The 23,218-nt window shown below is 44.2% G+C and overlaps 1 protein-coding gene across 18 annotated transcripts in view; it reads right to left on the reverse strand.

Annotated features, from left to right (window-relative positions):
- Positions 1-23,218, reverse strand: part of FBRSL1 (fibrosin like 1) — a 516,916-nt gene that overhangs the window by 270,520 nt on the left and 223,178 nt on the right. For 13 of the 18 annotated variants that reach the window (XM_032128440.1, XM_032128448.1, XM_032128450.1 and 10 more), the window contains exons 3-4: positions 21,744-21,845; positions 10,743-10,778 (exon numbers count right to left, since the gene is read on the reverse strand). The exons of 2 other annotated variants lie outside the window; for them this stretch is intronic. In XM_032128440.1, the coding sequence (XP_031984331.1) occupies positions 10,743-10,778; positions 21,744-21,845 (138 nt within the window). The remainder of the gene's footprint in view (positions 1-10,742; positions 10,779-21,743; positions 21,846-23,218) is intronic. 3 more of the 18 variants (XM_032128444.1, XM_032128449.1, XM_032128451.1) reach the window with 2 other exon arrangements.

A 23,218-nucleotide genomic window follows, 5' to 3' on the forward strand; every position in this document is an offset into this window, starting at 1 on the left:
AGATAACACACTGATACTGAAACCGTTTGGTGAAGCTGCAGCTTCCTGCTCAAGTGCTCTCGCAATCTCTTCGAAATGAATCTTCAGCAGGAAACTGGCTGCGGTTAAATAGGCTGTTTGGGTCGTTGTGTGGCGTCTATTGCTGTCTCTTGTCTTCAAGGGACCATTTATTATTCTCTCCTGCCCTCTTCCCCAGCTCTATAGAAATGAGCTGAATTAGGGCTCCTCAGAGAACGAGTCTTTAGGGGAAAGGAAAGATGCTCAGGCAAAGTCTTCCAGCACCCTGCACCCATTCCAGCTGCCAGATACACTGTGCTCTGTGGCCTCAGGCATCTCCACTGTGACAGCCTAATCTTCATGACTCGAGCTCTTTTTCTCTTAAAGCAGGATGCTATTAGATGCTATTAAGCAGCTTTGGAAGAGACATGAATGCATGGGGAAAATGTGTTCTGTGAACTGGAAGGGGAGGTTTGATCTAACTTTGGTCACAAGCCTTACAACCACGCTTGTGTCAACACTTGTTTGTATTTTGCTATGAGGAATGCGTGCAGAGAAAGCCCTTTAGACATGTGATTTTTGAGATCAAATTTTGGATCTTTGGTTCATTACAAGTATCCCACTAAGTTTAGCTTCTCAGCTGTTCAATGCTGCTGCTGCCTTGCAGGTGATGGCAGAATTTCATCAATCCACTAAAACACATATATGCTTTATCCACCTCAAATGCAACAATTTTTTCCTTTGGTGATTGCCAACTGGTCTGAGAAAGCTGCTGCATGAGTTCAAAGCACACAATACACAGTCTGTACCATCCCTCATCTACAGCGCCCTAATTGCTACAGGATGTCCAAAAATTGCCCTGCTTTGATTAGCTGATTTCAAGGGCAGCATGAACCATTTCAACCCCATGTCCAGAAAACCCATGAACCACACATGATAGCTTCTTAATCAACCCAAAAATTTCTTATTGTTTACAGATAACAATGTACCAGTCTAAAAAAAACTGAACTGAGGTTTGTAAGCACCTAGCAGCTACATCTAACATCTTCCCAAAAACTGCCAGGTCCTGAGGCTTTCTGGTGAACACATGTGGTGAATTAATCAGACAAGAAAATTCCTCAGGATACTACAGATCTAAGCTGTAAGTGTTCAGGCACACTAAGTCTTATCCATCATATAGCACAAGAGATGAAATGCAGACAGTAAAGGTATGAATCAGGCTACATTCCTGTAGAAACCACTGCAGCCACATCCACAGTGATGTAGCTGTATGCCAGTTTTCCATCATTCTAGTTGCAAACCTCTGAATATTCACAACCAGAAGCACGGCATCTGGAAAGAATCTACAAATAAAGCAGTTAATTCCATTAAAATCTAGATGTGATACCACTTGAGTGTGTAACTCAGCAGCACTGTGTAAGGACCGCTAGTGCTTGCTGGATTTTTTAAATTATATTTTTGGGACACACACTAACTCCATAATCAAAAGCAGTTTTGAGCTCAAGACTGACCTCAAGGTTACAAGACTCTATGGCAAACTGTTCCCTTTCATTGGAAGTACATTGTACAGCCAGGACGTCAGCACATCCACACCGGATGGGCCACATGGCTAATTAAAAAGCAGCTTTGGTGGTTGTATCTGTTCCAAGAGCAGGTTAGTAAAACAAACCTTATAACAAGTAATGAAACTGAAGGTGCTACAGAAGCAGACAATTCCCACAAAAACAAAGCAGAGCTCAGAGTGATGAACAATTGTTTTACTCAACCTCAGTGCCTTTGAGTTTCTGACCTGTGACGAGCTGAGAAAAGAGAGAACAGCTACAATCACCTGAAAACTATGCTGAAACACAGGGTATTCTGAACTGGAAGTTAAAAATTTCTCCATGAAATTAAGTAACATTGATTGAAGGGTTTAAAACAACTTTTGGATACAGCAATGCCGTACCATTGCCTCCCTAAAGGTATTTAATAAAACAGAGACAAGGAAGAAGCAGAGAGTATTCGGCCTTACCACTTGCCAAATGGCATTGCAAAGATCTTCCACCCCAGCATGATTCCTATCTCACACCCAAGTTACAATGGATTCATTTACTTTCTGCTCTTGCCCTCCATTCTCCGGATTTCTAGAACTGCAGTTGGTCCTTTTGCACCACACAGGAAGTCTCTTATAGTTTCATTTATTTATTTGCTATAAAAAGGAGAAGGGACACCTTTCTAAAATGTTACCAGCAGGTCATGGTGACTGGGGCTGGTGTTGACCATGAGCAGCTGTGATGCTGAAATGCTGTGGCAGCAGGAAGCAAAAACACTGACCCTGCGTAGAAAACATCTCACACGGCTGACCACGGTTTCCATCTGAATGCTCCTCTTCCAGCAGTGCAAGCACTGCAGATGACAAAGTTGCTCTCCAGCAACTCTTTTACTGTTGCAGCAGGAGCTGAACAGTTCCTAGAAAGGCAGCCCAGAACCCCAGGCTCCTCCCTGAACCACCTGCACAGGGACACCAGCACAGAGCCCCTCCATAGGCAAGGGAGGAGAGCTGCCTTCCCACTGCAGAGGAACCACACGGCCCAGTACATTCACATTTTAGCAGCCAGCTCTATCGCAATCCAGGCTGAAACACGAAGCGAGGAGAGAAACCTCAGCCTACAGCAGATTTTCACCCATTTGCAGCTTTCACAGCAGAGCCCCCACACCTTCAGCATGTTACCAAAAGTTTTCTTTGGTGTGAGAGCAACTTAGGGTTGCATCTGTTGTTTTGCTAAATTAAAGTTGCATTCTTGTCTTCTGTTAGGACAGGGAAGAAACTGAAGATCTCTCCTGCCTATAATAACACATCCCATTTTTTAAAAAAAGGTGATAAGGAAGAAATACAAGTGATGAAACTGAGTAAAAACCACCAACCTACAGGAACCCTTCCCTACACTCTGGATGTGCAGTGACCATCACCCAAAGAGCTTACCCTCTCTAGACTACTTTATTTCAATACAGTTTAGCATAGGGAAAACCATTTTGGGACTGATAAGCAATCAGGGTATTCCACTGAGCTGCACAATTAAATATTTATGATGCTTCAAGATGACAGACAGTGTTCTCTAATGCAAATAACACCCACAAAGTTGATGCAATCGATCCCTTTTCCTTGATCTCTCTTGTTCACCAACTATCAAGGCCAACAAAACATGCTCACCTTTTATTTCCACAACTGCATTCTGCAGTGGCACTTATTTCCTCTGCTGCTTCCCTTACACACCCTGGTTTTGGGTGCAGTTTCTGCAAGGGCACAGTGAAATATGAGACAAAACAAGAGAGTGTGAACCCCTGTTCCACCCACCCCCATGAGTTTCCTCTGAGGAGCCTAGCACAACAAGCACCAGTGCATGGGCAGCCCTCAGAAATGGGCTATTTTAACCCTCCCTGTAGTTATAAAAACACCAGCACTGCCCATTCTCACTGCACAAGGCTATCAGAGAATTAAAGAAAAATCAAAAGCAAATCCCCCAAGAGGCCCCACACTTAACCCCTGCTCACTGTGGTAGCTAGGTAAGGAGCCCTGATTCTAATCAGCTGTCTGCTTTAATCATCTTTTTGTTGGCTTTGGTAAACAGAAAGGAAAGAGAGTTAAAACAAGGCAATGAATTCTAAGGAAAGAGAGTCACGAGAGCAAACAACAATGTGAAAACAGATGAGACAGACAAGCAAATACCCTGCCCTGCTACACAAAGAAAGCTACAGCACATATATGAGACAACTGCTTTGGGACAGTCTTAATCAAAAAGGTCCAGAAATAAAGACCAGATATTCTCAAAATCCTCTGCCTTTCCTCTTCAGCAGGATGTAATCCTTTCCAGGCTGGTGAATTCAAGATGGATTTAGGACAACTTTTCATTTTAGCCTGCAAGGCCAGTGACAGCGAGGTTATCCCAGCCCGAAAGCCAAGGAGCACTGGGAATTTCGGGGGACGCGTCTGTTCAACAATAGCGTCTTTCTAGTCAGATTAGAGGTCTGCTCCCCCCCACTGCCCCGAGCGGAGGGCAGTGGCAGGGAGATTAAAAACACGGGCAAAAATCACACACAAGTCAGACGTCCCGTCCCTCGAGGGGCTCGCAAGGGCTCACGGTGTCAGCTGGCTGTGCCTCCCTGCCGCTGGGGGGTTTATGGAAATCGGGATCATCCCGTCCCACTCTGGCCACAGGGACAAAGGGGCACCACTGCCGAGCCTCCGAGGCAGCCCTTCTGCCAAGGCCATGCTCAGGCAGGGGGAAACTCAGGCAGAGAGGGCCCTTTGTGCTTGCTTACGGCTGTAGAGATGAGTGAAAATCCATGGGACTTTTCATCCTAATTAAAAGCAGAGGTCATCTAAGAAGAAACAGACTTTCAGAAAAGGGAACTTCTAAAGGAAAATGTGTTGTAAGGAAGTTCATGGACTTCAGTATTTGTAAAGCTGAAGTATGTAGTTTATTTATGTTTGTACTTCTGCTTAAGCTTTTCATGGGACATTTCAAAAACCCTCAGAAGAGCTCCCACAGATCTGGAATAATATGTGTACTAATTACTCAGCTCAATTTGAGCTCATGGCTTATGGGGCAGGCCCTGGAGCCAAGGGCCAGCTCCTCAGCTGGCTTACAGCAACCTGGCTCCATCCCACATGGCACTAAGAGCAAACAAACTCTTTATTTATTCAGTGAACTCCGCCTGTCCAGGTGAATTCAAGCATGGGGATAGCTTTTGTGAAGTGAGGCTATTTAGGAACATGGGAAAAGAAAACCAGCAGAAGTTAAATGCTTTGGACTGACACCCACCATTTTATTCCTGACTGTCTAAAACTCCTATTTTACAGGGAAAACTCCTTTCAAAATACATTACACTTCTATTCCATATTATTATTTTTCTATATTTTTAAATCTTTTGTGCTGTCATTGCACCTTCAGGCCACATCACTTTTTTTTATAGTCCCTTTTTCTTTTCTCTATCTGTCTTCAAAGAAGACAGAGTATTGTTCCACCAGAAGGGGACCTATCTTGTCCAGAAGAAGACAATTAGAGTCCTTCTTTTATGCTTGGCATCATGGCAAAAGGAGATTGATACTTATTTTGGAATTATTACCTCCCTATTCATAAATCTTGTCCAGAAAGTCTTGCTCACATTGCCAGCCCACAGGCACACTATTGTAGGAAATACATATTAAATTCAGTTTTATCATTTACCTTTGGCTCCAGCTCAAGGAGTTTTAGATTCATAACAAGAGCCCTGTTTCCAATATCGATTTTTGGCACAGAAAAATGCTAATTTTTCAGAGGTCCTAAAAGACAATGAATTTTCCAGCCTAGCTAAGAAATGTTACCTACCTACAGAAGAGATTTTTCATTAGCGTGTGACAGAGCAGCAGGTGGAGAAACCCCGTTAGTTACAATTCCAGTGTGCCTCTGGTCACCGAGCGTGCTTCTACACCATGAGGGAAGCACACCAGGAATTCCCAAACAGAAGTGTGACACGCTTCACTGCAATAATTTTATTATCTTTGTGTAGAAATTTATCCTTCTCAGGACATCAGTTTCTCCATGGCCATCTTAAAGACCATGGTATACAGTCATCCCTGGGGTCCATGTAGGACGTGGTACCAACTCAAGGTCTGTACAGAAGAGATGCTGTTAAAGGTCCTTTTCCAAGTCATAATTTGGTTCCAACCTAACAGCCCAAGAGCATCCTTGAAGCACAGAGTGGATCAGGGAACGCTGCTGGTGTGATCATCAGTGAGCCCCTGTAACCATTACACCGAAGCCGTGAACCTGCCCATGCTCACACCAAGGATTTCTGGCATGAGAACAGTCTCCTTAGCAGGGACCATCTGCTTCAGGGTCTCACAGAACTGCACTGAGCTGGCACAAAACTGAAAGAGGCCATGAAAAGAGCTTTACAGGGGATATAAACCTGCAGAGTCTACAGTTCCTCGGTGGATGATTTCCCAGCACTTTGCAGCCATTTGTACCCGTCCTCCCTCCCACTGAGGTCACTGCACTGGGCACTATCTCTGTGCTGCAAAGAGGGGAATGCAGCTCAGAACTGGCTGTCCCAGCAAGTGCACTCACAGCCACGAGCTAAAGAGATCTGACAGGGGCAGGGTGGTTGTGGGCAGCAACAGCCCCACTGTACAGCAACACTGAGCTCACAGCACACGACAGGAGTCCTGGATGGCTGTAAAGATCTTTGCTAGCAACTGAAAAGCCAGTTCCAGGAATGAACAAGATCATTTGAGAGGAGCAGGAAGGGGCAGACTGCAGTCCAGGCAGTCAGTGGGCTCAGGGTGCTCAAAGCCTACCCAGTGCTTGCCTGAGTCACCTCAGGTTCAACTTCACCCAGGGGTTGAGATAACTGTTCTCAGGCTACGTCACCAAGCAGGAGGAACGAAGGTTGCAGATAGCACTGAGCTGACTCGGGATGACCCAAGAGTCTCTGCAAACCTTATGGTGTTGTGCCCATTTCTCTCTATCCACGAGCTCCAGCCCGAGTTATCTGAGACACTGGTTTCCGGCGCTCAACAAGGAAGATGTAAAATAACAGAATTTGATCAGCTGCCAGGGATTTGACTAGGCTACAAAGACTTTGATATTTTACAGAAGCTCAGAATAAAAATCAGCTGCTGCTGTTGCCAAGTGTATGTTACTGTTTTCATTTTTTTAAAAAAAGCCCTTTCAAGAACAAATAAAACCAAACAAAGACGTCTCATCCTCCTGTGCTTTCGTTCCAAGGCACACTCAGACAGGTTGGCTCACTGGCTATCCATTTGCCATATGCTTTCAAGTTTTTTCTTTTATTCACTCCCACATTTTAGCCCCTTCCATTTTAGAAGACGAACAGCTGCACAGATGCTCTATAAATAAACTACATAATTTATTGGAAGAGGTTTTTTGTTTATTTTTTTAAGCTACCACATATTCCCCAGTTCTATCCTTTTCCATCCCCTCTGTGAAACTGAGTAAAGTTCTACTGCAGCTTGGGTTTGTCTCTACAGTGTGCTCAACCTTATAAACAACTGTGACTTTTTAGCCACTAATAACAAACTGTATGTACTGATATTCATTGTAACTACTTTATAACTATGTTTGGTTCTAAATGAACTATTAGAAATAAATTTAACAAACATCCGTAGGGTGGATATGTATCAGTGATACACAGAAACCTCAAATAATTCTAACTCTCATTTCTGATTCTCTGTGTACTTGTTAACAAATCAGTGCATTTTCAGGTAGACGGGCCTCTCATCCTGTTACCAAAAAGAGAATCTGTTTTGTCTGCTCAGAGGACAGACAGACCTCTCTGACTAAAATCACTAATCTCATTCGTGCATGCAGGAAATGTGACGAATGGCTGAAGTAGTTTATCACACAAATGCACCCATCAAGTCATAGAGAGAACGAGATATTAACCTCCACAAACAAACTCGTGTTCTATTCCTCAGCACAGTGGAAGTATACATTTAATGAGATAAGGATATGAAACACATGCTACTGATGAGAGAAGGAGCTTGCAGCAGCAGTACAGACATAGAAATGTCTCATCCTGTCCAATTAAAAGTAAGTGCCATTAGAAACTTTATTTTGGGAAATAGGGTTATATGAAATTTTGTCCGTGATATGTACAGGAGACTCTGAAACTATGTGCTAGGTCACTGTTAACGCTGGTTTTGAGGCTCAAATTAAATCTAGGTGCAGCTGGAGTTCACCACAGGTTATGTGGTAACTTCAATGAGACCAAAATTTCACAGTTATTTCAAGCATGCTACTTATTTAGGCACCTAATGTTTCGTGGGAAGCCTGAAGCCAAGGAAGTTGCTGGAATATCCAGCACTCAGGAGTTAATCATTAAGACACTTGCATTTAGTTTTCTTCCTGACTCTAACTCCACAGTCTGTACTTTATGGATGAGGCATTCACTGAGGTTTTTCACCAATGAATAAGCCTGCTCTGAGTGCCCAGACAGGCCTTGATGGCTCAGCTGGATGAGCCAAACCTTGGACTGAGATTTTTCATGCAAGATTCCTAATGTAGGTTTTAAGTTCTCACTTTGCAAATGCTCATTTCCTTAAAATGTGCATTTTCTACAAATGTTTCTGAAAGCAAACATCTCTGCAAGGACAGCTGACGCAAGTGAATGGTGAAGAGTGCAGATTCAGAACGAGGTAATTAAAACTGAGCACGCACAAAATAGTTTGTGGTATTTAAGCAGCTGCCGATGGAACCCAGTACAAGAACTTCACTGAATAACGATACAGATCATCGTTCCACAAGCCCTCCACAACACAAGCCATCAGCACAGCTATCAGGAGGAACACCCAACACAGCAGCACCTCCAGCGTGCCTCCTGCTACCACTGCTTTCCCCATGTCTGGGAAACAACCCATTCGATGTAAACAGGGCCAGAGCCAAAACAGTGACTTAATGTTTCATATACAGCTGCTTTCGTGAGAAAATGAAAACTGTTATAGATATTATGGACAGCTCCTGGTGGGGGGCCAGTTGTCTGGATCTGGTGGTTTGAACGTTTCTGTGCCACCTGGGAGAATCAGCTTCCCAAGCAAGTTTGGGCCAGCAAGGTCTGGCAGTGCTGGAAGTGGGAATCTCTGACTTAGGCTAAATCAATTTAGAGCAGCATCCGAGCCTTGGGGGAAACAGCCTCAAGAGCTGGCATGTGGTGGGGCAGAAGGCAGTTTAACAGGGAAAATGACAATCCATAAAGAAAAGCAATGCCAGTTCACACTACTCATGATCTCAGAATACTGCCCTGGCATGCAGAAAGCTCTTACCTCCCTTGAGAAGTTACGGGCCGGCGAAATAAGAGACCCTTGTCCCCACACATGCACAGAGAAGGAGCTAGTAATATTCTCAAAATCATTTCTCTGAGAAACAAAAGCAAATTTCTGAATAGCCAGCAATGGAAGAAAACAGCCCTATGATTTATTGGCCTTGAGACTCTGAGAAGAATTCTTTGGGCTTTTTCCATTACAATTTTGCAACCTATGTTATAGCCACTGGGAAATTGTTTAGTTCCCAAACCATGCCCTCAGTCATAAAATCTGTGAAGATGATTCATGATTATTTATGTGGTGCCATGGGCATGCATGGCATTTTACAGACAACTAGAAGATAAAGCATCAGCCTTTAGAAGCTTAGGTGAATATGACTGTCCCCATGTATGGAAAGCAGCACTCAGCGGGTCCCAGAGCAAACATTCCTCATCCCTCAATGAATTAAGCAAGGATACTCACCTGGGATACTGGCAAGATTTAGACAGGAGAATACTTAGTAGACATGTAACTACTGTCTAAAAATTTGTGACATTATTTCATTAAAACTGTGAGACTTTTCAAGTCATGTGCTGTTTTGTAATGGTTTTGTGATGAAAATGTACTTAATCTTGTATTACGAATTTCTGATCATATACATGATAGCATGTGACCGTGTTGCTATGAAATCAGACCACATATTCTGCACTGCCTGGGAATTTTTTCTCTTTGTGCACTGGGTAGAAGCTCAGCAAGTTCCATCACACAACCCTAAACTTACAACATAAATTATTGAAAGAAAATAATTCTGGTGATTATTGTAAAAAGAAATGTGTTCCAGGCCTCCACATCAACTTCCTGAAGTACATAAAATCCACCCTTGTTCTGGTCCTACAGAGAATGAGCAGCTTTAGCTCTTGGTATAAAACATTTTGGGACCATTTCACCTAGAAGGCAAAACTTTATCATGGCAGAGGTTGTGAAAGCAGCAATTACTGTCAATCAGCATAGGCAGGAATCGTTTGCTGGACTAAGACATTTATGTTCATATTTGCATATACCTTCATCTCTAACCTTTGCACTACACATGACTTACTGGCTGAACAACCCGGGTATCATGTCTCCCCACCATACATTTGTTTTGAGAGTCAGATACAATGTGATTCCAGGAATTTTCATGTTGACTCTGCTAAGCCTCTAACACCCTCTCCTGTTTCTGTATTACTCAGTGATGTCTGTGCCTGCCTTTTTGGACAGCTGAGCAGAAAATGTACCCCAAATAAACAAATTAATCCACCTCTACATGAAGAAATGTCATTATTGCACATACAAATAAGGTACATATGAACAGAAACGGACAATTAAACAAGTCTGGTACATTGCATACACAGGCAGACATGTCCTGACCCTGTAACACCACCCTAGAACATTGTGGCACTCCTGCCAAGGAAACACCAGCAACACCCTCCCCTGAAAACAAGAGAGCTTGTTTTACAACTCAGAGCTTGTAAATAGGAGAATATTGACCTTTTTTTTTGTTCACAATGGTGAGGGGCACAATTCTTCATAAAATGGGAGTAATTGTGTATTTGATTCTTGTATTTAACACACAGATGAAAACCTGTATGGGGAGGGAGGAGAGGAGAGAAGCATCTCCTGCTGGTGTTGAAAACTCTCCCCACTCAGGTCTTACAATTCTCCAGAGGTGACTATCTAGCTGAAATACACCATAAAATGACAAAAAACCCCCTCCCTATAAGTATAATATTAAATTAAGAAGCCCCCAGGCTCTTAATGCACTCTCACATGTCAGGGCTGTCCCCTGCCAGGTGCACGACAGCCCTGTGCTCTCACCCTGTTTCTGTTCTGCATTTCTTCCATGTCAGTGGCTGTGCAATAGGTAGTGTAAACCTCTGCAATCAACATCAACAGAAGTGAAAGAATTAGCTGTAAAATGACTTACGGAGTAGCCTCTTCCTGAAAGCGATTGAGCAGAACTCTGTGGGAGGAAACAATATGCCACAGTAAGTAATGCAAGAGATTCTGTGTAATGTAAGATAAGAATCATTTTGCGATTCCCTCCCCCAGCCCAGTATTCCTTAGGGGAAAACTCCACAACCTCAAATGATCTCCTGATATTCTGTGTGCTGCCACAGGAGTAACAGCCAAAGAGCACTTCCAGGTGAGGGCTCTGGGGCTATTTCAGACAGGGTTTCGTAAGGCAGAGCAGGGCTTCGACAGCTCCTCCCGACCAAGGTAAAAGCTCTCAGCGTGGGCTATGTCTTCATAGCAGTGGGACACACACTTTGAACCATCCCTCTTCAGGATGTGACGGCACCTTCCTGGGAACAGCACGCACATGTAAGGATGCTCTCCAGAATCACGGCTGTGCACTTTGCCTCATCAACTCCAACTCTCAATCATGTAACCAAATATCCCACTTTCCATTCCCCTCTATGAATCCGTGAGCCTCCAGCCTTCATTGCTGCAGCGTTACCATATGACAACTCTATCTGAAATAACAATAGCAGCAAAGCACTAATTTATCATCTCTCAGAGCTTTAATAAGCATTCTGTCCCTTTTGAATAAGTTAAATTACATTGTTTACTCCTGCTCTTCATTTCAGCTCCTCCTGCTCCTTTCTCTACCACATCCTTACCTCTTTCACATGCTGCCAAATCATTTGGTTCTTTTCCTTCTCATTACACCAGCTCCAGTCACTTGGATCCCTTTCCCCTCTCTACGACCAGAGACTGTTGAGCTGCTGGGTTTTTGCTGGCAGTGGCTTTCTCGAAGCAGCTAAATGAATTCCACCTCTAGCTCCAGCTGCTGCCATAAGCCTTCTTTTCGGAAATTAAAAAGGAGCCAGGAACACACGACACCACATAACCCAGTGAGTACTCTGCAGGCCAATTTCCAAGTGTGATTTATAATCATGATGCCCTTACTACATGATTTTATTAAACAAGATCCAGGGAGTCTTAGCAGTCCTGTTTCTAAGACTGATGTTCTAATGGGTACCAAAAATACTGAATTGTTGCAGGCTGATCTTGAGGATTGTTTTGTCTTTTTGCAGCAATGCCGGAAGTTACCATGTTACTAAATCAGCACAGCCCAACACCCCAAAGAGATTGATGCAAACTGATTACAAATACTTGCAATTTTTCACCAAGATAACAGTCCCTTTGTACTAGCAGTTTGAAAACCTTTTGATCAGAGGATACCTAGATATACACAGAAAGCTTTTCCAGCCTCCTGCTCTCAGTGGAAGACACAATTGTCTTGTTGCCCTGCCCATGCAAGCTCTGTGCCACTGGCTTGCACCTGCCTCTGACACCAGACAGGCAATTCTCCAGCCAAGTGCCCATGGAGGAAAGTTCCCAAAGTGAAGAAGAGACAAGAGCAAAGCCCTACAATTATGTGGGTGTGGGAGGAGGGGTCCCTGTTAACCCTCTCACCAGCTGGCACAAGAACGAGGGTGCCAGTCCCCATCCTGGCATGCTGCACCTGCCCCTCTGTCCTGCTGTAGCTCCAGAGACCTCTGTGCTGCTGGAAAAGGACAGCTTCCACATGGCAGCCTGAGGCAACAACAACACTGGTAACAGCATTTGAATTCCCACCTTCTGTATATGGCACACGGATTTGGCCACTGCCTTCAAACACTACAAAAAAAGAGTAGGGATTTATTTATAAATCTCTCTAATACATACTGCCCAGAAAGAAAGCTACAGACCAGCGAAATGAAGGGTGGTAGCATTTACCCCCATTTTTGAGAAACTATGACAAACTTATCCCTCTCTCTAGGTACTCTATACCCCAAAGTACTCATGGAATTCAGCCTTGTATAGAAAAAGGTTATTAACAATATCCTGCTGTCTACATAAGTATGTCAAGCAGCTGAACACAATTATGTGTTCCAACACTTTGGAGAGCTTGATCAGGCAGTTCACCTAAAGTAAACACAGAAATGAGGAGGAGGCAAATTACCTGCTTGGAAAGGCAGGAGGAGGAAAGGAGAAAGGGTGGAAGTTCTCACTCTAGCCCTCCATCAACTGAGATTCAACCAAGAATGACAAGGTCTAACAAATTGGAAATAATAACCAAAAACAGAAACAAGAGGTTTCATTAGAAGCTTCTCTCTAGGGAAACAGCCTCAGAGCATTTTCACTCTCACAGTTATTTTCAATCTTTGAGCTTGGTGCACACACAAAATGTTTTCCTGGGATGGAGCAGACTCTTGGACAACAAGCTCAAACACACTAACAGACCTGTTTTTTTTAAGATAACTTTCAGGCATCCCAAGCTGTCCAAGAACCCCAGGAATATGCAGACCACTGATTTAAAACCACTGAGTAGAAAACAATAAAATCAGTTGTTGAATAAAGTGTTACATCATAAATAATTAATACTGAATGGCAATTTACTCTAGCATTTTTCACATCCAAGAACCCCTTTTCTCTTAAAAGGTTTAGCATCAAATTTCCTGAAAATCAGCGGTGAAAAAGGGTGGGGCTTTTCCCCTCCCTCAGAATTTTTATTGCATATATAAAGTTAGTAACTGGTGAATACTTTGGAGTCAACCTGTAAAACCTTTTCCAACAATTAGGTTTATGCACAACCATGCCCCAAACTCTCCAGGGCTGTTTGCATGCATTTTTCTGCACAACAAACCACTATTGCTTTCTTGGAAAAGCTGGGAACACTGTGGCTCTTGAGGCAGATCCATACCAATTGCCACATGGAGCAATTCTGAAGAAAACCCAGCTAATATCATCTATGAGTACCAGAGCAGAACAGTTTGTGTGCAACTGTGATAGATGTTCCTAAAGAAAAAAAATCTTTGGGGGTTAATACAAACATGGCTCAATCCGTATGTCTCTATATCAAGATCAAATAATGAGAAAAGTAATCAATTATGGCTGCAAATATAAGAAATGTTAGTGGAAGTTTAACTTGGCATCTACCCAAAGCTGAAGAAACCTCCTTTCACAGTGAATGAGTGCTTGTCTGGCAGGAGTAATTACTGGGGCAAGCCTTCAGCTGGAACAACTTACCGAGGCTCTTACCTACAAGGACAGGAGCACTTACATGGAGGGCTGTCAGAAAACTCTTACTCTCCAAAGAGTCTATTTGCTGTTTTGGTCCATTTTCTCCTTGTTGGAAGGGCCTCAAGCAGCAGGGTACGATGGAGCCCATGGCACCCAGCCAGCCACACTCCTGTTGGTGCTGCACCCACCAGCACAGCACCTGCCTGGGACCTTCGGCTCACCTGAGACTGAAACCCAAAGCAGCTCTTACTGCTTCAACACAGGCACCCAAACAGGCTCAGCTCTGGCCCTCAAGCACTGCCTGGAGAAACCATGGCAGGCAGGAAAGGGGCTGACAAACACACAATTCAAAGCCAGGATCATGACCCCACCCAGCCAGCTCCCTGCAGCCAGACACATCAGCTGCTCTATGCTGTTCCTTTCCAAAAACCTTTGCACCTGCAAACCCCAGCATTGCAGGGCAAGTGGGACGTGGGGAGGGATGTGCCCCACAGCCCAAGCACTGCCCACCCAGAGCAGGGCTGGCAGGCACAGAATTCCAGCCCTCTGGCCGAGCCCTCCACATCCACGCTGAGCCCGCAGCCACTGCTCCAGCTGGACAGCAATCCTGAGCAAACCTTCAGGGAGGGCAGCAGCCCCCTCGGCCTGGCCTGAGTGCCAGCTTTTGTCTCTTCCAGTGCTCTTTGGAACACCCACTGTTCCTAGGGGAGACTGTTATTACTTAGGGGCAAAATGAGCATGGTCTGTGCATTTAATGATGCAAAAGTGGAGCTGCATTGCTAAGGTGGCATTTGTGCATAAAGATAAATGGCTTATAATATTTTGCAGATGATGTGCTCTTTTACAACTAAAGATTTTTGGTTCCTTCTAAGCCCAAGGTTAAAAACAAAACCAGACAGTACAGACAAGACATTTCAGTTATGTCACAGAGTGAATTATTTCTACCCTGGGATAGCTCTCATGTTAATTATACTGGATATAAAAAAATACACCTTTCTGGCAGCAAAGGCAAAATCTTACTGCTGAAAGACTCTACTATCCCCTCACTGATGTCCTTGAGAGCTTGAGTTACACTGCTATCTGCAACTGTATTTAAAAGATTTCTTTCTTTCTTTGTGATAAAAATGGCAACTGCAATTTAGAAAAGAAAATAATGAGAAAATCTCACCAATAACCTGCAGCAGGTTTTCCAAGATTGTCTATTAAATTGACAGGAAAAGTTATTTCCCTTATATAAATAAAAGCATGGCCTTCCACTGCTCTCACGATGCAAAAGAAATTAAGACACTCTCTGTTCAGTTTCTTAAAGCTATTGGGTTACTTATTGAACTCGATGGAGAGCAGGAAGGGCTTTAAAATCCAGTAATAATCAAGGTAATAGGGCACCTCAAGCCAATTCCCCACTCTCAATGGGACAGGCAGGTTTCCACTTGGATCTTTTGTATCCTTGATATAAAACCTAACTATAAGGGGATTAGTTAAAAGCAGGTGATGGCAGCACAACCACAAAACTAGCTCGTTTGTAGGGCTCCCTTCCCTCCTCTTTGGCTAAAGGACACGAATTAACATATTCCAGAAATGTCAAGAGTTCATTCCTGCTTTTCTGACATGTGCCACTTTTGCTGGCTGAAATCAAGAGTGTATCAAGTACCTCCAAATCAGCTGTTGAAATGGCTGTTTTCAGCCAGTAGCAATTCCTGTGTGGCACAGGACAGTCCCCAAAACCAGCCTCCAACCCTGCTGTTAATGCCACACTTGTGTTAGTGTGAAACTGAGGCAGAGAAAGGCTCAGATGTGCCCAGTGGCACCTGAGGAGACCCCAGCAGAGGAGGGAACTGAGGCAGAATTCCCAGCTCCTACTTAGTGCCAAATCTTGCCTTGCTAAATCACAGGCCCAAACTTACCATACAGCCCAGTGCTGCAAGGCTGATTTGCTTGGTTAGCACTCAGCAGAGTTAATCAATAGTATGTACAGAGAGATCTGATTTTGAATTCTGTTTTATAGCACCTGTTCCGGATGAAATTCACCTCAGCTGTACCCATCTTCCACTCTTTCCCATTCCCAGAGTCAGAGAGGTCAGAGGCACCAGGAATTGCACGTGTTAACCTTCCCCTTGGTCATTTATAGAGCATTCAACAACCGAACATGGGTTCAGCTTTAATACCTGGAGAAGTCTCAGATTTCCTTCCCAAGCAAGTCCTTTATGAAACTCAAATATCTTGGAATGAGAAGGGTAAGTGGGGAGGAGGGCAAAAAGAGCCAAGGGCAGGAGATATCCCAGACCTTAACACAGAGTCTCTTAATGCAATTAATTTCCATAGCCACACTCCTGTCTGCTGATACAATGAGTTCAATTGACGTGGCAAAGGTCACCCAGTGCATCTGATGTTCACTAAGATTAGAAACCCGGACCTGACAAGATAACCACAACACATGATGAATGATTTGGATGTTGTGCAACGCTTGAATGTGTTCCTTCTTGAATTCACTTACTTTATTCTGTTGGATAAACAGAGAGTGTTATGCTCAGAAACACTGCAAAACCAGTCTGGTAAGATATCAAACTACACAAGGTCTGAACATCCGTAACTGGCTTGATAAGCTACAAAACAGCTTCCACCCAAGACACTTTTATTCCTACAGCTGATGGCTGCAGAGGGAAAGACAGCCACTGATCAGGAATGAACAAACTGAGTGCAGTTAGCCAGGAACAACAGGAGACCACCTCACACTTCTGAAATGCACAGAACCTACATGAGTGCTGCTCCTGTTCAAAGCATCACCCTCTGCCAGCTTCATAAAACTTCTCCAGACTTTTCTTCTTCCCAACTATGCCTCACTACCTGAAACTTTGTGCCAGTCATTAGAACTTAATTTCTGTGAAGCCGTTGTCATGCAAGCATTTGGCGTTTTGTGGGACACAGATAAAAGCAGACAGCATGCTGAAGGGATGGGAATTTTTGCCTCCAGAAGAATGGGACTTACAAGGTTTCATGATCCTTGCATGTATATTCAAGCCAGTTTCCCAAGACTCGTGGTTTGTGGAAGGGGTCTTAAAACTATCCTATTGCTACTCTATTTCCCTAGGATGGTCTTATTCCGCTCTTCAAACTGCAGATCAGATGCCAGAGTGTCACACATGGGGAACAATGGACAGCACATGCCACAAAGAGTTTGCAGCCCACATGTTACTACCCCAGGCCTTCCAAAAACTCCTTCAATGTGCTCTGTAACACCCCTGACCGTGGTACTGCCACCCTGTTGGAGCCAAGACCAGGCATCCCACGTGCATCAAAGTTTACAGTGTGGATAAATACAGAGCTGTGGTGTGAATGTGGTCCAATTCTCATTTCAGAGGCTCATCTGATTGTGCTTCTGGCATCACTTCAGCCTGAGGCACACGTGAGGGACCTCCAGCTTTGTACCCTGCTGCTGCTCTAATCCCTGTGCCCCAGGAGGGGAAGCATGGTACAGAAAGTAGGAGGGGAGGGGGAGACAGTGCCTGTGATGGCACACAAAGAAAAGCAGATCACAGTGAACTGCCTGAATTAGAAATCACAGAAGTTATTTTGTATTCATCTACCAGAGAGAATTTTATATCTAGCCTATACAATATGCTAAACACTTATCAAAGAACATTTAGAGAGATGAAACTCTTTGCATTTCCTAAAAGACTGCTTTTCGTTTATTATGTTTAAAGAAAAGCAAACAAACATGTGAGGATAGGACGATGAAAAATTAGAAAAGATAGCCTGGGGGATGAGAGGAAAAGGCTCTCAACAACTGAGTAGCAGCTCTTGCTGGTTCTATGCACAGCTGAAGCCAATCCCTTGAAAAGGAGAGTTTTGACTCTTAAGTGGTCAGCACCTCTTGCAACATATTTCCTAATCAGCGAGTATTTATGGTCGATATTTTATATTTCCAATTTCCCCCTAAGGGCTCCTGAGAAAGCAGCACACCTGCCAACCTTTTCAGCTGGGCCAATAATTGCCAATTTGCTCTTTGCCTTAGTATATCACTCAATTTAGCCCTGGCTGTGCCCTGCATACATCCTCATTCATCTCTGTGCCCCCATGACAATTAGAGTGTTAGCTTCAGCTAACTAGGGCAACTATTCTACTAGGGTTGGAAGACAATTATTAGTCTATTTTCCCATCTTGTGGCAACAAAATTGAGAATCCATGACAATTACATTCAGCAATTCTGCACTCTGCCGCCTGTTCCCCCTCCTTGCCCCCACCTTCCGAATATTTCAAATTATCACAGCTCTACTACCACATTCAAATTTTCCATGTTCACAAGGAGTGAGGCTTCTATTTAAATGATAATGAGGGACGATCCATTCAATTTAGTGAGGGAGAAAATCCATTAAAAAGCAGGCAGTTTTTAAGCTGATGGGTCAAGAAAAAGATAAAAACCCTTTTTTTCAAGCCATTATACAAGGCTCTGTGTGGATTTTTGGACTGTTCAGGACATCAGAAAAGATTAGGACAATTATGGAACATGGGGAAAACCAAAACAAAATGCCCAAGCTTTCCACTTTTACTTGGGTCAACACAACAAAATAGCAGTATGGCTTATCTGGCTCTTAACTCTCTGGCAACTTCCAATTACCTCACTCTGAAAGACAGCAGAGGAAAATCCCATTTTGGAAAAAGGCTGTTGACTCTGTTTTGGTTGTAGAAGACTTAAGAGTACATGTGTAAGAGGCATATCAGCTTTGCAGTAGTTTTTAAGGGAATTTTACATCAACACTGGGAACATAAAACGTGGCAGATTCCCATTCCCTCTTCGCACCACAAAGCCTGGGCTAAAATATCACTGGTTTTCTGCTCTGAAGTTTCATCATCCCAAAGAAGAGCCCAGCCTCAACAAATCAAACCTCTGCAGCCAGAGATGATTTCACTAGATCATAATAAGCATTTTTTCCCCCCAATGACCCATAATAAATGGCACTTGGTGTAATGTCTGGAAAGACTTACTATACAAGCCAGACAATTACTGTCTCACTATGAAATTGTATCATTCTCTCCCCACAGAATTTTCATTCGTGGCAAGGAAGGAGCAAAATGCTCTGGGTTTTGTTATGGATGAACCAATGGCTGTTTGTGTGTGTGTGTGTGTGCACAACATAATCAATCATTTGCCTCAGTTTTCTTTAGAGTGCAATTATTTCACGACAGACCAGGCCACCTCTTGACTTCACGGTCCATTAGAGACTAATGACATGCATTAATGTAAATAAAGAACAACTTGCTGGCATCCCATTGAACAAGTCACCTCAAGAAACAAATGGCACAGAGGGGCTGAGCTGTTCAGAACAGCACCTCTGAAATGGGGATCCACAATGAAGCCGGAGGAAGGACCCAGCACTCCTAAGGTGGCACCGCTACAGCTGACACTTCGATGCACACATTTCCCACCACACCTGCTGTGTGCTGCCCTACAGCAGCCAGACCTGTCACCTCCTGCCTCATTTACTCCATTGTTCACCCCAGTTAATGGGGAAAGGCGTAGGAGGGAAAGGCAGCACAAAAAGCAGTCCTGAAGGCCAAATGCACCGAGGAACAGCAGGAGAGTGAGAAACAGCCCAGGTGCCTCCTGCTGCAGAGCATCCATCTGCTAGGGCACCGCCGGGTGCTAGAGCCTTGGTTTGTAAGCACCAACCTCCAGGAAACACAGTCCCTGCCTTCCCTGGACACACTGACTGCCCTGTGGTCCTGATCCTGAGGACGTGCAAGGAGTCGTGCCAATCCAGTGGCACACCAGCTATTTAAACAGCGTGCTGGGACATACAGCTCCAGAGCCAAAAGGGACCAGGCATGGCGGGACAGAAAATCCTGCAGGAATCGACACTCAGTAGCATGTCGTTGTCTCCTCTCCCTTTCCCTGCTCCCTCTCAAAGTAAGAGAGCCAGTCTGCCTCCTTATCCCTTTGCACAGAAACGGGGAAAACCATCTGATTGCACCCACGGGACTTCCTAAGACTTTCAGACAGTCGCTAAATAGGCTACAGAACATGTACCAGTACGCGAGGCAGCGTTATATGTAATTAAAGCTAAATTGCACTCATCAAATAATGAACGAAGAGCATTCCGTGATTCATGAACCTTACTTTTCAAACTGTTTAATTACTAATTTGGAAAATTCTCATTTGCAATGGGTCGCCAGGTCACGAGAGCAGCTTCAGCAAAGCTCTGAAGTGTGCCCCGGCCTCCAGGCACTGCCCAAGCATCTCCGCTGACTAAAAGAGAACAGAGTGCCTATTTCCCACTGAATTTCACTGGCTGCTGAACAGGCTTTGAAGATTTTTGCAGGAATTAGGCACCAAGAGTCAATTCCTACAGGCTCAGCCTGCAACTTTGGGGGCAAAGGGAAAGGAGGAGAAATACTGGAAGTGCATCAGCTTAACAAGAAAAGTCTCCAAGACCGCTTAACGCTTTGACCTAAGCTAATGGCTAAGCTGGAATATGTTATTCCTTTCCTGCAGCCCCACATTACAGTGCAGCTCCCAGGCACTCCTGCTCATGCACCTGTCAGGAGTGGCCAAGGGGAGGGGAAGCGGAGAATCGCATCGATGTATGTGTATATAAAATTACCATCATTATTGACTAATAACACAGCCAAAGACATCCCACAGCAAGGGGATTTGTCCCGCCCCCCCCCCCCGGCTGCCTGGCCCCACTGCGGCGCGTGGGCTCGCAATCCTGGAAGCAGATCACAGGACACGTTATTTTCCTCTTCCTCCCACTGCGTCGGCTGTTTACAGCGCCCCATTCACACTCCAAACATGTAGAGAGAATTTTCCCTCGTCACATTTTCCTGTCAGAGCTGTCAAGCTGAATCCCGCTTTAATCTGCCAAAAGCACTTTTCTGCTGACATTTTTAATAAATACTTTCAGCTTTTAAACACATTTGTGGGAGCCATTTTTTCCCCTTTTTCTCCCTTTTCCTCCTGTAGAATGGGCTCTGAAAGCCTTAATAGCAAATACATTACACTTATCAAAGGCTTTCCCCCCCTCTTCCTTTTGCATCCTGAAGCGGAGGTAGTGTTTTCAATTTTAAAGCTAAATTAACTGTCCAATTGAATTTAGCTGGTGTGAGCCGTTTTCTGTGACAGGTTTTAGTTATGAAGCATATTTTACATTAATAGAACTCAACATGAAAACCGCTCGCTCTGGGATTTCTGTGGCTTGCCATTGAAATGGCAAATTTAATATTTCAGACATGCTCGTGCCAGCGTTTGATTATTGTTCTTAATTTAAATCTCTCCTAACGGGAAAGGTCCTAATTAGTAAAAAATCATGTTTTAATGAAGGCGAAATGCTAATTGCTAACACAAAAAGCCTTCATATAAAATTATCCCAGCACTGCCATTGATTTCTTGGTGACTCAAAAGCCCATTTGTGTGTTTACACACTAAGGCACCGTTTGCTTTTGTTTTATCATAACATTTCACTCAACGTACCATCGAATTTCCTGAGAGAAAGACAGCTTTCCCCCAAAACCCTCTCATATCTTGGCAGCAGGAAGCGTAAAATTAGATGAACTAACTTTGCACCCAAACTATGTGATTACGTGCAGCAGCTAAACCCAAAGATGCTGTAAAAAGCTTTTTAACACAACTTCTTTGAAAAAACAAAACAAAACATCAAGCCATTTTTCCCCAAGGAATAACAATTCCATTTTGTTTTCCCATCTCTGATCTTTCGCTTATCATATTATTTGCACCATGATTATAGTGTTTGCAAGGCAGCTCAACCACTTATGCCGTAACACTCAATCATGACATAAAAAAAAGTTATTACACAGTGACCTCTGGATGCCAACATTTGTTCAGCAAGATTTATGAAAAGCCATGTCAGCAGCGGGAATTGCTGCAATGAAGCGATGCTTTCTCCTGAATGGTACTTACATCACTGAGACGGTCCCTTGAGCTGCTCCGCTGAGAGCTTGTGGCCTCCCTGATGCTGTCTTCCTCGCTATTTCTGCCACTTCTGCTTGTAGGGACCTTCATCTAGAGGGAGAAGAAGGAGGGGGAAAAAGGAGATTTTCAAGCACTGCTCTGCCACCTGTTCCCGAGGTTGCCGACAGCAGTTTAGTCAATGTTTCACTCCTACACCCACGCCACCATGGAAAGGCTGGAATGCATTGGGGCTTCTCTGCAGTTGTGCTTGACCACGTGTGTCCACGCTCCTTTTCACTAACATGAGAAGGAAGGTGCTTTTGGCACTCCTGGAAGCAGGCAAGGCTGTGCCAAAGTCCTCAGGCCTGACATGAGGGGGAAGCGGACAGACAAACCTCCTTCACTCTGCTCCCAGCACACCTCAGCTGTGACACTGCTGTTGCTGCCTGACCCACTAGCCAGAGACGTGCCCTGGGGCCACCCCAGTGTCTGCACTGAGGTGATGATGGCCACTGAGGGCCACTGGCCTGAAACAACTTGCTTGAGACACCACACAAAATTTGAAGTAGAGCAGGTTTAACTCCTACAGCCAAGGCTGGTGCTTTAACGGCTAAATCATCCCACTCCCTTCACCTGAAGTTGTGCTTGTGTTTGCATAGAAGTGAGAGAGCCAATGTTTGAAATCACAGTAACCTTCCTCTTACATCTGCAAAGAGTGTTACAGGGGGAGGAGAGGGGTAGGATAGATGTCATTCACAGCTTCATTCCTGGGCTCATTTACTAACAAATTATTCTGCTAATTCCCTCATAAAATATTAGGTGGAAAGAAGTGTTTAATTTATTAATAGGTTCTATTCATATCAGTTTGGTTCCATTTAAATTACACTATTTAAAATGTCGGCTTGTACAAATTGGTATTTTTAATGGCAATAAAATCCCTTTGTTTCTTGCTGTCCTGTTACACGGCAGTGCTGGCAGCCAGCAGGGTTTGCTTGTGGTGCTGATGTAACCCCTGCAGCCCTGCCCCTGTGGCACTGGGCATGGCAACCTGAGCACTGAGAGCACTGATCACTGCACTCCATGGACACTGGATAGTGCTGCCAGCTAAGTGCCCCACAGTCTATTAATATTTTAATGCAATTTTCAGGGTACTGTATGGACAATGAGCTCTAGTTCTCATCTAGAGTACACAGCCCTGTGGGGGCTTGGGTAGCAGAAGACAGGAAAAGTAACATGCTCAGTAAATTTCTGATTTATGTCCTTGCTCTGCATGCCTTTCTGCCACCTTAAACCTCACCAATACACCTTCTTCTGCAGGATAAGACTTGCAGACACATCTAAGAGATAGAAATGAAAATTTTTTCATGGCCACCTTATCACACAACCACCACTCTCAGTACAGTGCCCTGTCTCACTCCTTGCACGCCACAACACCTTTCCAATACGTTGCCCACCTGCAAACTTCTACCAAGACCAGTATTTCA

Source organism: Corvus moneduloides, chromosome 18 (assembly GCF_009650955.1).
Source record: "Corvus moneduloides isolate bCorMon1 chromosome 18, bCorMon1.pri, whole genome shotgun sequence".
In the NCBI taxonomy this organism is placed as follows: Eukaryota; Metazoa; Chordata; class Aves; order Passeriformes; family Corvidae; genus Corvus; species Corvus moneduloides.